This window comes from Phodopus roborovskii, unplaced genomic scaffold, assembly GCF_943737965.1.
Source record: "Phodopus roborovskii unplaced genomic scaffold, PHOROB, whole genome shotgun sequence".
NCBI classification, from domain to species: Eukaryota; Metazoa; Chordata; class Mammalia; order Rodentia; family Cricetidae; genus Phodopus; species Phodopus roborovskii.
This window is the reverse complement of record NW_026125281.1, coordinates 33,388,216-33,405,808: the sequence shown is the minus strand read 5'-3', so window position 1 is coordinate 33,405,808 and position 17,593 is coordinate 33,388,216. Positions and strand designations below refer to the sequence as shown.

Sequence of the window (17,593 nt, the reverse complement as noted above, 5' to 3'; positions counted from 1 at the left end):
TAATGTTTATCAAGTATTTGTCAGATAAACTAATGAATGGATGAAAATACAGCCTAACTCTGTTAATGACTACTAAAAGTTAGAAATTTGAAAAAGTCCATCAGCACGTATTTAAAAATCACCTTAGCTACATGCAAAGCTCAGGAAAAAGAAAAATACATGAAATAGCTTGGCCACGATGATTGGTTTCTGGAAATTATTATCATTATTCATAACCACCTAGTTTCTAAAGAATGTTGTTATCCACAACAATAGTCTGGGAACTGTTATGGGTCATCCTGTCCACAAAGAAAATTAATAACTAAAAGAAGCCGCTCAAGGACAAGGCCACTGAGCCCACTGGTCCTTGAAAAGAAAAAAAAACCCTAATCTTGCAGGTGCACTAAATCTCTGTAACCTAGGAAACCTTATTAACCATCCAAGTTTGGAACTGTCCCATGACCTTGCTTTTAGGCCTAGTGAAAATAGCAGGCTAGCTCTGAAACTGGCCTTGTTAGCTTTGATGAAAATCCTATAAAAGTTGTCTCAGTTCTGCCCTCGAGGTCCTCAGTCCTCTACCCCAGCGTGGCGTATGACTGTGGACCCCAGTGCACTTGGAATAAAAATTCTTCATGCTATTTGCATCGAGACCGCTTCTCATGAGTGATTTGGGGTGTCGCCTTTCCTAAGTGGGAGCGTGAAGGTCCATGCTCTGCAGATCTATCACTAACACACTCCTATAGAGAAAAGCTGGAAAGCACTCTAGTTCATTTATGACCGTTCTCTTTATCTTTTTTTCCCATTACATTATATCACTAGACTTCTTTAAACATCTCTGTAGAGATAGACTCAGTGAACACACTCAATGACAGAAACAGAAATAGTTCACATTCATTTAAGATCCTTCCCCACTGTAAAAGCAAGCTTTCCTGCAATTATGTTCATCTCAGCATTCCTAATAAGCTGACTTGAGATGTATGTGAGTGTGTCTATGTATCCTTGAACATACCTTTAGACCAATTTTAACACCAGTTCTGGCTCCTTTATTTACAAGTCCTAGAATAAATTCTCGTTTCATATGTGTCCAACAGTTATCTCTTTTGTCAGGACCCATGAAAAAGGAGTCCATTCCATCTTGCCACAAGTTCAGAGAGATCAAATCTGTCTTATTGATCCATAAAACAACATTAATTTGCTGACTACAGGATGTTTTGGCCTTGGTGGTGGATGTCTCTTATCTAAATAACAATAGCCCAGGTGCATTTACTCTAGACCCTGAAGGCCAGACGGCAGGTGTGGCTATCAAATACCTAGAGAATTAAGGGAAGTAAGTCTCTTTGCCCCTTATACATAATAACAGAAGTCTTTTGTCATTTTTGTCCCCCACTGTTGGTTGAATACATAAGATCATAACAGAATAAACAGGGGCATTCAGTATGGATTGAATTTGCCCTCCCGACGCTATCCTGTGTCTCTGTTCTTAACCTTTTAGCTAGCCTTTCCCTCATGCACACTTCCCCTCTCAGGTATGAACTTGGGGCTGCTAGGCTGGCTCCGACTGCAGCCCCACAGACAGCTCTCGACCCTCTTTAAATTATTCCTTACCACATTTGGAGGTCTCACTAAGTGCACCATGGCTTTATCTTGCAGGAACAGTATGGGTAGTTAAAAATCCCTGTTTTAATTATCTGTTTGTCTAGGTTTAATTTTGCTCAACTGATTTTGTGTTTATTTGTGTTTCCATTTTTGTTAGGGCCAAATTATTTTTCACTGATGCCAGCAGCATGAGGAAGAGCTTTATGTCTTGTCATTTGATGGTATCTCTAAGTGGACAAATTACCAAGATCTCTGTGAGGTGAAAGAAAGAAAGCAAGGGCTTAGCTATTAGCAAGAATAAATCCATTTTGAACTCAAATCAAAACAATGAAGGGCAGGGCTAGACAACCAGATCCTAGGCTCTATTTCTTATGATTTCTGAGTTTTATTCTTTTTAAAAATACATATTTTATTTGTGTATCTGTGCATGTGTATGGAGAGGACAATGAGGTCAGAAGAGGAAGGAGGGCATCAGATCCCTTAGAGCTGGAGTTACTGGCATTCTGTGATCCAACATGGGTACTGGAACTGATTCCAGTCCTCTTAACTGCCAAGTACCATACTAGACCCCTGAGTAAACTCAGAGAAATTATGCATGTATTTCCTCCATGTCTGTCTGTGGTGATATCTTGCTTGTATAAATAAAGCCTGTCTGAATGCAGGACCAGGCTGACAGAAATTTCTATCCACATTTATCTGCTCCTGCTTATAAATTTAAAAAAAGAAAAGGAAAGAAAGAAAGCCTTTATCTTGTGCAGCTATGTTATCTTTCCCTCTCTCTGGAGAACATAAGTGAAATTTCTACTTGAAGGAACACTGTTCTAATTGAATTATGATGATAATTAAGCCCTTACATAACTCAGACTCTAAAATCCCCATAAAAAGAAAACTGAACTTCTTTCACTTTATTTTTTCTGAAACAAGCCAATTTTAACAATAAAAAATATTCTGAGTATCAAAGTTTACATATATAAGTAAATTATTCACAAACAGGACTGACTGAGCCAAGTGAGTATAATAAACAGCTAACTTTATCCTTTCTGATTTACAAGCACTAACATTCCCCGTTCCCAGTTTTTCCAGTATATCAAACTTCTTACCATGGCCTGCATTTTGACATCTGCACTGTCTGCCCACTTTTTCTCATCCCAACAGGCACATATGATCATTATGCAACAGTTTTATGTTAAAAACAATACTAGTTATAGCAGAGCAGTGGCAGCGCACACCTTTAATCCCAGCACTTGGGAGGCAGAGGCAGATGGATCTCTGAGTTTGAGGTCAGACTGGACTACAGAGACAGTTTCAAGACAGCTGGGACTACATCCAGAAACCCTGTCGCAGAGAGAGAGAGAGAGAGAGAGAGAGAGAGAGAGGGAGAGAGCTAAAAATAATGACACACCCATTGAGAATTGTTGTACAACTTAATTTCCTCATTTTGACTCATTTATGCCATCTAGTAAAGGTTAAATAACTGGCAGCTCCTCTCTCTTTGTCCCTTTACCTTCTTTCAACTGACCTACCATAAGTCACTAGGAAAACTGACTTAAAATTTGAGCTGAAAATGGAAGTTAAAAAAAGACAACACTACTTGAAATGTTATGAGCCTAAATGTAAACATAGTGATATTTCATCTAATATAATAATGTCACCACTGAATAATTCTATAGCTAATTCTGTAAGTCCTTGTGAGCTTGTATAAAATGATCAATTTCTCGCTGGTGACAAGGAAAAAAGGAGAAAAGCACACTTTACCTGGCTTAGCATTATCTTGACATTTTCCTGTTAAAAACAAAACTTTTCTAGGCTATTAAAGAGTCACAAAATTACCTGGAATGTTCACTTCCTGTAAAGCCAGGCCCGATATTGTAACTAACGTTTAGAGTTCCCTTCCAGCTTTTGTCTGGTGGAGCAGTTCCTCCCAAGTTTCTGTCAAGAGTACATGAAACAACACAAAGATTGATCTTAAGGATGCCATCAAACTGAGTGTGACACTGCATATGGACGAGCTACTTACACTAAGGCCCAACCTCGGGGAGCTTTCTTTGTGAGAAGAGTCGTGGCCTAGACAAATAAGTAACACGCAATGTGGCAACATGTTAGTTATGAAGACGAAGGCAAGAAAGTAAAATCTAGAGGAATGACGTGTGATAACATCACACTTGATGTAGCTGAAGAAGCAGGGAATTGAGGAAATCCAGAATAGGGAACATCCATGACTGTGTTAAGAAGCACCTAACTTTTAAAGAAACTACTGACTCCAAGGGAGACACCCATAGAAAGTAATTAAGTTATTCTGGTACAGATATTTAAGGAATGGAAGTTGGAAAATAGGCAATGAAATACAGAAAACATTACGAACAAATATTAACTCAGTGTTCACTGTACTGGAGACATTGCCCTTGGCTCTGATTCAAGAAGAATCAGCACTGTGAGGGAACTAAATCAGATAACAAGGGAGTAACTGGTGCAAGATCAAACATCTAGTGGCTAGATAAACAGCTAATCAATACCTAAGGAAACCCAAGTATTAATTCTCTCAAATCAGTGCTTGATTTTAACCTTTGGACAGAATTTCATATTTGAGAATTTCATTTGAGCAGAGAAGTGTTTTATTATTATTTCGTAGAAGTTAATCTGATTGTTCTACTAAAAATAGTGTTCATACTTCGGAACTTATTTTGATATGAGTGTATTTTTGGCATAACTGATTTATAGAGAAGAAAATGGACATCACAGGGCAAGATACATTCACATCCAACTAAATGACTATACCGTAACAGTATCTCTGCATCATTATATCCAATTGGGTGTACAGGTATGTTCGGAATCCCTATTCCTTCTTCAACAGGCAGTCTGAAGGTGTACTCTGCAAGAATCAACTATGTCAGTGAAAACCATTAAAGAATGAAAGCAAAGACAACAGTATGCAGGAATTTCTTGTAATATTATTGCATATTTGTTATATTTTACAGTTAAAATAAAATTAAAGGTTACCAAAAAGCCAAGCTGTTTTCGTTAAACTGGCCTATTTGAGTCAGCAGTAAAAAATATGTCATTTATATTTTAAAGTGAAATCAAGTCATAGAAATTATAGATTTTCAAACTAAACACCCAAAATATTTTTTTAAAACTTTTTATTATTTCATTTGCTCAAAAGACATTATGAGATACTAATAAAAGAAACTCCAGTAAACTGTATGCTTGGGAAATGTGACTATATATTCTAAAGTCACAAATAATGGGGAATAAATAGAAAACTTATGAGATTTTGAGAAATAATTACATTTATAAATAATAAGACAAGTTTTTCTTCAAAGGAAGATAGGGAAATGCTGTCAGACTGATAATCTCCTTAGGCCTGACTATCAGGCAAGATACGTTAACCTGGAAACCTTCATACTCATTTCTGAACCAACTTAAAAAATGACAAGACATATGAAACAGTTCTAAGATTTTTTCATATTACTTATTTTTATAATTACTTATTGAAGCAAAAAGCTTGACAATATAAGTATACAAAAAATCAGCAACTATACAAAATTGAATGGACAGATATTCATAACAGTTGGGCACATTTCAAAACAGCAGAATTTACTTTGTTCTCAGGAGGTTGGAGAACATATGTTCTGTAGACCATATTGTGGTCTTGTGGACCATAAAACATGTTCCACTAAATGCAAAAGTCATACAAAGCATGTTGTTTGGAAAATCGTGGAATTATAGTGGAATTAGAAATCAGTATTGAAGAAAATGTCTCCAAAATTCTTGAGCAGCTAAAAACCAAACAATATGATTCTCTGCTAACCCACAAAAAAGCAAACAAAACAAACAGGTAGGCTGCCAGGAGACCTTCTCTTCTCTCTCTCAGTTTCCCCAGTGCGAATCCTCGAGTCTTATTTCCCAGCTCAATAGTACAACACCCTTGCCAGCCTTTCATCCCATCTCCCATTGATGCCCCAGATCTTCTCCCTTCTAAACTTCCTCCTCATGATGACAATGAACTCTCTGAAACTATAAGCAAACCTCCCCAGTTATATGTTTTTTGTTTGTTTGTTTGTTTTTTAATAAGAGTTGTCATGATCAAAGTGTCTCTTCACAGCAATAAATATCTTAACTAAGACACAGGTTTAGTCTATTATCATCATGACAGAAAATGTGTGGGTATCCAGGCAGACATGGCATTGGAAAAAGAGCTGGGGGTTCTACATCTTGATCAGCAGGCAGCAGCAGGAATCTGTGTACCACACTGGGTGTAGCTTGAGTATGAGACCTCAAAGCTTGCTCCCACAGGGACAGGACATACTTCCTCCAATAAGACCACACCTACTCCAAGAAGGCCACACCTCCTAATAGTGCCACTCTCTATGGGCCAAGCATTCAAACACATGATCTGTGGGGTCATTCCTATTCAAACCACCACATTCCACTCCCTGACCCCCAAAGAAATTCAACTAAATTTTTTTCCTAAAGGACAAGACTGTACATTCTTTCCATTGTATCTACTCATTGTAGTACTCTTTTGGCTAGAACAATAAGACAACTGAAAAAGATCAAGGGGATACAAATAGGAAAGGAGGACCTCAAAGAATCATTATTGCAAGATGTTATGATATATATATATATATATATATATATATATATATATGTATGTATATATATATATATATATATGTTACCCTAAAAATTCCACCCGGGAACTCCTACAGATGGAAAACAAACAAACAAACAACAACAACAAACCCAAACCAAAACAAACAAACAAAAAAAAACCTTCAACAAAGTAACTACATACAAGATTCATAAAAAAGACAAAAACAAAAACAAAAATAGCTGGTGTATACACAAATGAAAAACTGAGAAAGAAATCAGGAAACAATACATTCCACAATAGCATCAAATAATAAAATATCTTGTAGTAAATCTAACTTGTATGATAAGCTTGAAGTCTTCAAAGAAATAAAAGCAGAAAGATCATGCTTGTGGGTCAGTAGGATTGACATAGTAAAGATGGTCATCCCATCAAAAGTAATCTACAGATTCAATGCAATCCTAATCAAAATTTCAAGACAATTCTTTATAGATCTTGAAAGGACGATATTCAACTTCACATGGAAAAATAAAGAACCCCGGACTGAGAAATTACTTATTTCCAAGCAGTCAGAATCCAAAATGACATAAAGACATACATAATTTTAGTTTTATTGTGATTCTTAAAGTCTTATTTTAATGAGTGCTTGGTTTTATACACCTAGAACAGCAAAGCATATCATACAAAAATGATCAACAAACAGATTTGCCCATTACCTTTAGCTGGATAACCTGGAGTGAGTGGGTCACCTGCCCCATTCAGGTTTAAGACATTTCCTCTCTGTGCTGCAGCTCCAGGAAGGTTCCATCCTTTGGGATAGGGCTGTACCTCAGGGGCAAAGTAGTCAGCGGGATCAGAATACAGGATGATTCCTATGGCTCCAGCCTGTATGGCATTTTTAACCTGTAGGAGCAATGTGCAATATGATACAGGAATGCAAATGGAATGGCTTACAGTAGTAAAAAATGTATTTAATAACTGTTTTTGATGGTGTTGTTATAAACTTGTTACCTTTGCTTTCAAACTAGTTTCCTTCATGGTAAACTTGACAAATGGTCATTTATCTTACAAAATCGTAACTAAATTATCTCTTTTAACAGGTGTTCCTATCTTGCCCAAACGTGCAAAATTAAAGTCCCCCTTTTATATATTTATTTTATTTTATATATTTCTATCATAGGACAGTTTATAACATATTAAAATTTATTTCTAGTGTTTGTCTACACCATGAATATGAGTGTTATTGAGAATGTGAATGATGCCATACTCTTTTTCTTGTTTTTCTTTTGGTTTTTCAAGACAGGGTTTCTCTATGGAACAGTCCTGGCTGTCCTGGAGTTCATTTTGTAGACTAAGCTGGCCTTGAACTCACTGAGTGCTGGGATTAAAGGCATGTGCCACCACCACCCAGTGATGCTATAGTCTTAACCAACTACCCACCAAAATCCTGCCCATCACTGAGTAAGCACTCCTGGGTTTTCACATCTGTCACAGCGTGTTTTTCAAAAGCATCTAATTATCTGGATTGGCTAAGAATAGAAAACTTTATTCTGTGAGATAACTGAATTCAAAGTGTTCATTCGAATGATTCGAATCATTCGAAGTGTTGTAGCAAAAGGTAAATAACTCTCATTCCTGGCTCTCATATGCATCACAATATTAAGAAAGACTCAGCTTTGTCAGTGTCTCAACTTTCTGGAAAGGAAATTTGATTTTATTTCATCAAAATATTGAGCAAACATATACCATTATCTATACACTTAATTTTTATGAATTTTTATCATAAAAAATAGATGCGAATTTTTGAAGTATATGTGGAACGTTAACAACGGAATTCTTTATAGTAGGAACATATTGAAGCCCAACTAAGGAAAGCATCTATCAACAGGAGAATGATTAAATTATCAATTCTGAAAAAAAATATCATGTTCCTATTTAAATTAATGAGGCATTTAAGAAGTAGTCATATAGAAATTACTGATATAAGGAGGAGCCTATGAACTCTGTGAGGTTGCTGTTATTAGCATTCCTGTTCTACTTGTGAGGACACTGACACAGAGAGAGTAGGTGATAGGGAAAGATCTAAAGATGTGTTGTCCACACTCAGCCTGACCCAGGTCTGTGCAGTCAGGGTCCTAGCCCTTCTGCTACTATACTTACAGCTTTTAGTGTGTTAACCATGGCTTTGCATACAAATATGTGAGTGGGAACAATGTTACAGAACACACAGCGTATTCTGGACTCTTTAAAATCTAATCATAATAATTGCATAAATTATATATATATGCTCAATTTAATCAGGAAGTGGTGACTAAAATTTACTATGTTTAGAAAAGTTAAGTTGGGAATACAGAGGAAATGTTCCTTTTGATTGATACAGATTTCCTCCTATTGACTTTTAGAAAGCAAATACTACTTTTCTAACTAATTCTACTTTTCTTTCTAAAAATATAGTTATATAAAATAAAGTTTTGTGTGTACCCATGGAGAACAACCAAAAAATAAATAAGAGCAAATTCCTAAAGTGAATATAACTGACCAATTATACTTGTGGGGTCCAACCTCTCCCCTCCTGTCTAGAGAAAAGAATAGCCTACTTTATTTCCTCGAAAGATCTTCCCATATCTTGCAATAACAATCTTTCCAGTGCAGTTGATGTTCATCTCTCTTTCCAGTTTGAAGAAGTCTTCAGTGCGAGCATAGTTGACATATACAAGTTCTCCCTACAGGGAAACGGGAAAGATACATATGCTACTGCCTTCAAGACAAAATTAAAATTATTTGTTCTTCAAAACTGTCTTGGCATTTTCCCCCCTTATTTGGGATTGATTAACATTTGGAACTCATTACAACATCATTTTAACACTTCAACACCCTCTTTAAGGAGCTATGATGTATTTTAAATAGTTGTTCTCCAGAAGAAAATGTTAGCAGGCAACAATCAAGCCATTTCAGTAATCTCAACTATGTTTTCATTTTTAGCTTCCCTCTTTCTGATATATTCTGATAATGGTTTCCTCTCCCCTACTCCTTCCAGTTCTTCCCCATTTCCCCTCCCTTCATGATCCACACTTTTCCTGCTTCTCCTTAGAAAACAAGCAAGCATCTAAGGGATAATAATACAATAAAAACAAAAACAAACAAAATCAGAATAGAATAAAAAAAAAAAAAAGAACAAGAGCCAAACGAAAAGTACAAGAAATGACAAGAAGAAATGCATATAAATACAGACAAACACACACACACACACATACGCACGCGCAAATGTAATGAACACACAAAACTGGAAGCCATGATATATATATGCGAAGGACCTGAAATGTTAAAAAAAAAAAAAAAAACCTAGCAACATTATGAGAACCTGTAAAGAAGTCATTGGGTTCATTTTGTATTGGCCATCTACTGCTGGACATGGGGGCCAACCCTTTAAGAGTGGTTTGCCCAGTGAAACTTCCACGGAGAAAACTAACCTCTAATTTGCAAGTAGCTATCATCAGTTGGAGATAGCTTCTGAAATCCCATAAGTGTTTAATTTCAAACCACAGCATTATTTTAGGAACATCTGTATTATGAACACCAAAAACAGATGAGTAAAATAATTGACAATTCACATTGTAAACAGTGGGGAGAGCTGATGAAAGCCCCCTATTCAAAGCACACTCAAGAGTGTGCTGCTTGGTAAAGTGAGTGCTGTCTGCTTCAGTAGAACTCCTTAAGTGCATTTATTTCCTTTCATTTTTCCTTTCCTTATGAGTGTGTCTCTTATTAAAAAATCATTTTAGGTTTTGAAATTGTTTGAAAATCAAACAATGAATACACAAATATTTAGTCTTCATGTAAATTCACATTGGTTGAAATTCTCTACACAGGCTTTCACATAACAAAGAAAGAAATAAATGTGTGCATGTTTATAAATGTACTTTTTTTTTTTTTTACCTCTGGCATGCCATTGGCTGAAAACGCATTATATGGTGGTACGATGTTTGTAACATTTTCATATCCATCTGGTGGTGGTTCAAGGTATGATGTTTTAAAAATCTAGCAAGAATTCAAACATGGCAAGTTACAGAGAATAATCCCAGGTCACTATTAAGGCATAGTCCATCTTGCCCCCTACGTTACACTTAGGTAAGGTTTTATAATTAAATAAATAGCTCCTGCTGACAACAATGAGCATATTTTGCCTCATCTTCAAAATAATAGTCCTGTGTGATTAAATGTTCTCTTATTAAGTGTAGAAGCAGAGCTGCAAAGGTGGCATTCATGCACTGGTGTGCAGCTCCGTGATAGAACACTTGTGTAGCATGCTGAATTCCATCCCCAGCACTGCTCAAAAGAAAACAAAAGAAATGATCCCAGTAGTGGTCCTTTGTGATTTCCTCTTTTGTCTTTTCTGCTTCTCTTACAAAGTCCTTTTCTTTCACCATCCTTTTTTATCTTCTACCATCCCTAAACATGATTATGATTCTGCATCTCTCACCTGTGAACTGCCATACTAAGCAAGCCACCTGCACCAGGCAGTTGGGAGTGGACAGTCACCTTGATTATTTACATGCTTCTTCCTTGCTCAAGTCACCCAAGAAACCGTGTTCTTGTTGCTAATACACTCCCAAACTGCTTCACAAATTCAGCCTTCATCTTTATTTTTGCTAGTAGTCTAATTCAGGGCTTCAGCCTTGGCTTGAACTACTATATTACATTGTAACTTTGACTCCCTGCCTAATCTACATGGGATGTGCAAGTGCCCTACCTAACATGCTTTTAAGTTCCATCTTTTCCTTACCTAACATTTTCAGAAGGTCTCAGCATTGAAGCTTGACATCTAATTCCATAAGATATAATATAATCCTATGATCTGTCTGTCTCCAGAGCATATGTACTAGTTTATCCCTTTCTGTAGTTCACTTTGTTTTCACACTATTGGAATACATAAACTCTTTAGACTCTGCCAAAATATGGAGCCATGACATACATTCATGCATATCTAGTGTTTTCCTCTGACTAGAACTATCTTACTTTGCATTAAGTTTTCATGTGGTTAAACTCTTATTCTATTTTCTGACTCATATAACAATTCCTCCATGAAGACTTTCTATTTCCCTGTTTAGGCTAAATGACTGGTTCCTTTGTAGATCAAGAACGTTCCACAACATTTACGCTACTGCTTTTACATGATCCTTTATCTGCCTCACCTTACTAAGCAAAGGAACTAATCTTCATTCTGGCCTGAGAAATTAGTTCCATGTTAACACAAATAGACACTGAAGAGTTTGCAATATATCAACTTTTTGAATTATGTAAATGGTACTGCATTACTAACACCTTTCTATTGTTACTCGACTCTACATTCTAATCCATCAAGGAGCAAGAAGAAAGAGATGAACTAGGGAGTGTGCACCTGTAATCCCAGAACTCAGGAAGCAGAGGCAAGAGGTTTGCCACAGATTTGAGGATATTCTGGTTCATACAGCAGATTCTAGCCAGCACGAGCTAAAAAGTGAGATCCTGTTTCAAAGGCAAAATATGAACCAGAGATTTCAAAATATGAAAACTCCCAAGAATTCTACATCACCTCAAGTCCATGTTCATCCACAATTGATACATAGTTTGCATTCGTCTCATTTGGGTAAGATAAGAGAACATCATAATGAACTAAGTTGGCTGAATCTAATCCAAATTTCTTCCACTGTGTTTGGATTTCCTTGGCAAGCATTAAATTTTGTTCTGTTCCTGCCAAATGTGGAAGTTTTGTAAAGGAACTGAAATGAAAGGAATAAAATTTGTAATTAAGAGAGTATATCCAAATGATGCTCTATGGTTCACCTTTCATGCGGTCAAGTATCAATTATGTATTAGACATAGAAAAAAAATCTCAGTTGGAAAAACCAAGTTTTTAGACTTAACTTGCTAAAGTAATTAAGCACAACTGCAATTTCCATGTTATTCTCCCTCTAGAAATAACATAATCCATGTTAAACACAATATCAGAGGAACAAATGTGAGAAGACACCTTTAAGAATGTGAGAGCTCTATAACAATGATACAACACCTTAATGTTTATGAGGAAATGGAGAGGGAAATGTTCTAATATTTGCTTCAGGACAGCCAGGTACTCTGTATTTGGCTTAGTTGCTTATGTCAACTGTAACATGTCAGTACCAGTGTGTTGATCTCATTAAAACTAATGAACTTTTGTATTCTCTAGTGCCAAGGTCTTGTCCACGACAGATCTGTGCCTTGGATGGTATTATCTTAGTTTTGGGTTTAAGTGAGCTACAACATTTTAATAACTTCCCAAAGAGTTATTAGGGAAATTTATTTTGCTTTAGGCAATAGTAAAGGTTTCTTCTCTGCTTAAATCAGTAGAGAAATAATAAATACTTTTATAAATTAAAGTTAACTAAAGGGTGATAGAAAATGGACATGAAGATGAATTTTCATTGGAAAAAAAATTTTTTACATTCCATCCCATCCTCACAACTACTCTTCCTTTCCCCTATTTTTCAAGTAAGGTAACTGATGAAGTAGTCCACGTTTTTATAGCTAATAAACTCTTGGGCTAGAACCTGTAATTATAACTTTCTGATTTTAAGAAACATATTTTTTCAGGAGTTGATCTGATCTTATTTCACAATTACTCACGATACTCAGACAGTCCCATATAATGTAGACTATAATGTGTATACTCCACATGCATCTGACCTACCCTTCCATCTTTCAGCCTCATTCAGTTACTGTGCTCACAAGCTTCTGCTTAAGAGCACTCTTTCCATTTAATTTTTTGTCATTTGTAGACTTTGCACAAGGCCTTCTTCCCAAACATAACTAATTCTCCATCTACTTGAGTCTTCTCTCCCATCTGCAAACTACCACTGAACTATGAAGAGTCAAGTACCAAGCTCTGAGAATTTTTTTTTCTCTCTCTCTGTCATTAAGTGAAAAACCAAAGGTTACAGATGTTTAATATGTCAAATATTAACAAACAAATGAGTTTAGATAAGTTATTTTACAACTAGGGAAAAATACATCAAGCCTAGGTTTATTTAATTTCTACTATATATACTTGTGTTAGTTATGTTATGTTTTGTTTCGTTTTCAACTTGACAACCTAGAGTCATCTATAAGAGGAAATCTCAATTAAGAAATTGCCTCCTTCAGACTGGCCTTGTAGACAAGTCTGTGAGGCATTTTCTTCATTGATGATGATTGATTGGAGAGGGCCCAGCCACTGTGGGCAGTACCATTCCTAGGCAGGTAGTCCTGGAATCAATAAAAAAAGCGAACTGAGCAAGTCGGAAGAAACAAATCAGTCAACAGCATTCTTGGTTTATGCTTTGGTTCTTGCCTGCAGGTTCCTCCCTTGAGTTTCTGTCGGGACCTTCCTCAGTAAGGGAGCATGTCCTGAGAGATCTAAGATGAAGTAAACCCTTCCTCCCCAAGTTAATTTTGGTCATGGTGTTTATCACAGCAATAGAAACCTAACTATGACAATAGTTCATTGTTGTTTTACTTTCTACAGTAGGCAGATACCATTTTTGCAATTAGAAAAAAAAAATTGGTGTATTTCTTTAAATGGAGGTGGAGGGTTAGTCATGAGCTTGTGCTTCTCACCTTTTAGAGGGCTTAATGAAATGAAACACAGGAGTGGAAAAAAGAAAAGCAGACTATAGCATTGAGTTTCTCTTCATGATCCAAGTTGAATAGTAATCTGGTAATATTCAAAGTAAAAACAAGAACACTATTCCTTCTTGCATTTTTTCATTCCATGGGGAAACAGCTTTAGTTAGGGCTCAGTCACCTTTCCAGAAGCTCAAGTTCATCGCACATTCCTTTTTAGCTTAACTGCTAGACAATTAGAATTATCAGGATCCTAGGAGAAGAACGTGTGTGGTTTGTTTACTGTAATACATCTGCAAAACCTCTGAAATAGAAGGCTTGGAAGACGTGTAGCTTACGTAAACTATAATTCAACAAGGCTAATTTGTTAATGGTACTCTTTTTGTGGGAGCCTGAGAAGGATAACTGTTACAGTGACTGCCTTCAAAAAGAAGTTGAAAGGCTTACACTGTTCTTATTGTTTTCACATTATTCAGTGTTTGAGCAAAACCAAATGAGAAAAAAAAAAAAATTAAGGCAACCACAATCAGAAACACTGATCTCCTCTCTAAGTCACTGAGGGGAAAAAGATTTTTCTGATTAAATCCAGTATACTGATTAAGTCACATTCAGGCTGGGCCATTGTGGTGTACGCCTTTAATCCCAGGGGAGGAAGAAGCATTTGGATCTTTGTGAGTTCGAGGCCAATCGACCAATCTGATCTACAGAGTGAGTTCCAGGACAGCCAGGACTGTTTCATAGAGAAACCTGTCTCAGAAAAAACAAACAAACAAAAAATCATAGTTACTTGCAGTTCAAGATTATAGGAAGATGAAATGTCTCTAAAAACACGAAACAGACACTTTTCTGTGGGATGAAGTTATAGGTGAGAAAAGGCTCCTCTGTCACAGGCCATGGATTTCATCCTGAGTGCTTTAGCGATTTTAAAATTCAGTGAACTGATGAGCAATTTATAACTTCACTTATAAATAAAGGCTGTCCAAGTTTTAATGCATTTGTTCCTGCAAGAAACACTACTCTCACAAAAACAAAAACAAAAACAAAAACAAAACAAAAAAAAAAAAAAAAAACAAAACAAGCTTACCGAAGAAATGATCTAATGTTTTCAGCTTTCATTTCAGATAAGATTTTCCACTGCATACTTTGATGGTAACGAGCTGAAGTAGTTGTTTCTTTGAGAGGCTTAATAAACCAGCCTGGGGATGAAATGGAATAACAGGTACACGTAAACAACACACAGAGATACACAAACATATAAAGACACATAGACACAAGCACACTGATTGCTTTTATTAGAAACTAAATAAAGTGTGTGTGTGTGTGTGTGTGTGTGTGTGTGTGTGTGTGTGTGTGTGTGTTTTAAAGATACCAACAGATCCCTGTGGGCTTTTGGGATAAAAGTATGCTAAATAGCCGGGCATAGGTGGCTCATCCCTTTAATCCCAGCACTTGGGAGGCAGAGGCAGGTGGATGTTTGTGAGTTCAAGGCCAGCTCTGACCTCCAAAGCAATACAGAGAAACCCTTGTCTTGAATTCCAAAAGGAAAAATAAAAGCTAAGTGCAGAAATCTTTTAAAATTCTCATACAAATATAACTCAGTTGCTTAGCACGGGTTTACTTTAAGAACTGTTCTTTTACTTCTCTTTATATGAAGCATGACCACTATCTTGAAGTCTAGTTCATAAACAGCCCCGGATGCTCAGGAAGCACTGCAAAATCATCCATGTAAAATATTGTTTCATTTCACAATTACATAGCAATAGTCATCTTTTTTCCATTCACATAGATAACAGCAGTCCACAGCAGTTGTCTGCACTCAGTAGAAACTTTAGTAAAGTTAAATTCCGACAGAGATGCATTCTATTCGCTCTCTGTTTTGCTGTATTCTTTTGAGAACTGCACAGAGCACACCCCGGCCCACTCTGGGCATCTCCTCCCTCCACTGAGATCTCCTCACTCCAGCTTCCTTGCTTACCCATAGAAAAGCCAGCGAGGAAGGAAGCCAGCAACGCAGCAATGCAAATCGCCAGATCTCTGTGATGCCTAGTCCTTGCCATGCTGTCCTGGGCCCGGGAGCGCCGAGGACTGCAACCGCAAGGCTGAGGGCTGCAGATGGAAAGTGATGGTGAGCAGGGGACTTTGTACAAAGATCCGAAGACTTAACGAAACTAAAAGGCGACTGGAAGCCTGCTCAGTCAGCTTGCAGTGAAAGGCAGGACAGCGCAGCTGGGGGTGGGGGTGGGGATGAGGGATGGGAGTGGGGGTGGGGCTGCTTCAAAGAGACTAACCAGAGCCTTTGTCAACTGCATCCCAAAAAGAGCTTTTTCATTGCAAATCTCACTGAAGGCTTCCTTACTCAGCTTTTAGGACCTAGTGTGTCCTGGACTGCAAGTTGGAGCCTCAACCCTGTAACAACAAATCCTAGAGACTGAGACATAATACCCCCCCGCGACCCCACGCGACCCCCCCCCGCGACCCCCCTCCCCCGCCAATGCCTATCTGAACAGATACTCCACATTCCTGTGCTTCTGTAGCAGAAGTTTTCATACACCACACTGGAATATTGTAGTTGCAAATGAACAAAATTCACCGTTGCAAGAGTCTTTACTGCCACTATTACTGGCAGTAAATTCTAAATGCAGTTTCTACCCTTGTCCCGTTAAACTTTTTGTTGTTGCTGTTTTGCTTCTTATTTTTGTTGTTATTTTTTCAAGACGGGGGCTCTCTGTATAGCGGTCTGTAGACCTGAAACTATCTCTGTAGACCAAACTGGCTTTGAACTCATGGAGACCCGCCTACCTCTGCTGGGATAAAAGGCCTGCACCACCACCACCGGGCCCTGTTAAACTTAAAAAGCATTTCCCTTCAAAAGTGTTTAGAAAGTTCGCAAAATAGCTGATCTTGCAAATAGAATTCGTGTCTCCATCTCACTGAAAGAGAACATCTCACAAGTAATAGTTGACTTTTCATCCCTAACTATAAACATATTTGTAGCCAAATCACATCCCCTAGTGGACTCGGAAGGTAATAACATCTCTACGATAAAACACCCAGCCTCTCTCCACATCCTGGACACTATGGGTAACACACCTTACTTCCAGCAAGTTGCTTAAAGTCCCTAATGTGTTTTTCTTGGGTGCCATTATTGGTTACTGTATCAAATGGTTTTTTAGAATATTGGTCAGTCCCCATTTATTAAGGAGTTGTGTCACATGACACACATCCTTCGGAGGATGTGATACTTGCCATTACAAGACCTATGATGAACTGATAAGGTAAACATTGGATAAATGATTCCATATAACAAGTTCAAAGAGAAAGCAGTATTACCTCCAATATGACCGACGCCGGTGCCCTATCAGGCGGCATCTGCAGCCTGAGTCGTGAAAATCCATTGTGAAAAGTGTGGTTGGCTGGCTCCAGAGTCTTTGGCCTTTTATTTCTGTGGAATCTGTAAGCATTCAGAATTTCTGCACCATTACAAGTATCACAGAAGGCTCGTGTTAAGTGAGCTTTCTAATAATTAGATAGTTGCATTTCGCAAAGCACATGTAACAGAGCAATATTATTGATCTTTGCTAACATTTTCCTTTAAATTTTATTTTAAAGCTAAGTATGTGTAGAAAAACATCCTTTGAAAATCAATTTCTCCCCAAAACTATCTGATTTACTTATTATTCAGTGAGCCTTTAAAATAAACTGTTTTCTACTTCAAGTCGAATGCTCTTTTTTTAGGTGTTTTTAAATACTAATTATTATAAACTGTTCTAATATAATAATTCTTTTTTTTTATTTAAGTCGAATGCTCTT

At 37.2% G+C, this 17,593-nt stretch overlaps 1 protein-coding gene across 1 annotated transcript in view; it reads right to left on the bottom strand.

Moving 5' to 3' along the window:
- Positions 1-17,593, bottom strand: part of Naalad2 (N-acetylated alpha-linked acidic dipeptidase 2) — a 43,030-nt gene that overhangs the window by 25,223 nt on the left and 214 nt on the right. Inside the window, exons 2-10 of the mRNA XM_051198691.1 lie at positions 17,114-17,234; positions 15,759-15,889; positions 14,868-14,979; positions 11,739-11,925; positions 10,103-10,204; positions 8,764-8,889; positions 6,883-7,069; positions 4,351-4,444; positions 3,406-3,504 (exon numbers count right to left, since the gene is read on the bottom strand). Of these exons, the coding sequence (XP_051054648.1) occupies positions 3,406-3,504; positions 4,351-4,444; positions 6,883-7,069; positions 8,764-8,889; positions 10,103-10,204; positions 11,739-11,925; positions 14,868-14,979; positions 15,759-15,889; positions 17,114-17,178 (1,103 nt within the window). The 5' untranslated portion in view covers positions 17,179-17,234. The remainder of the gene's footprint in view (positions 1-3,405; positions 3,505-4,350; positions 4,445-6,882; positions 7,070-8,763; positions 8,890-10,102; positions 10,205-11,738; positions 11,926-14,867; positions 14,980-15,758; positions 15,890-17,113; positions 17,235-17,593) is intronic.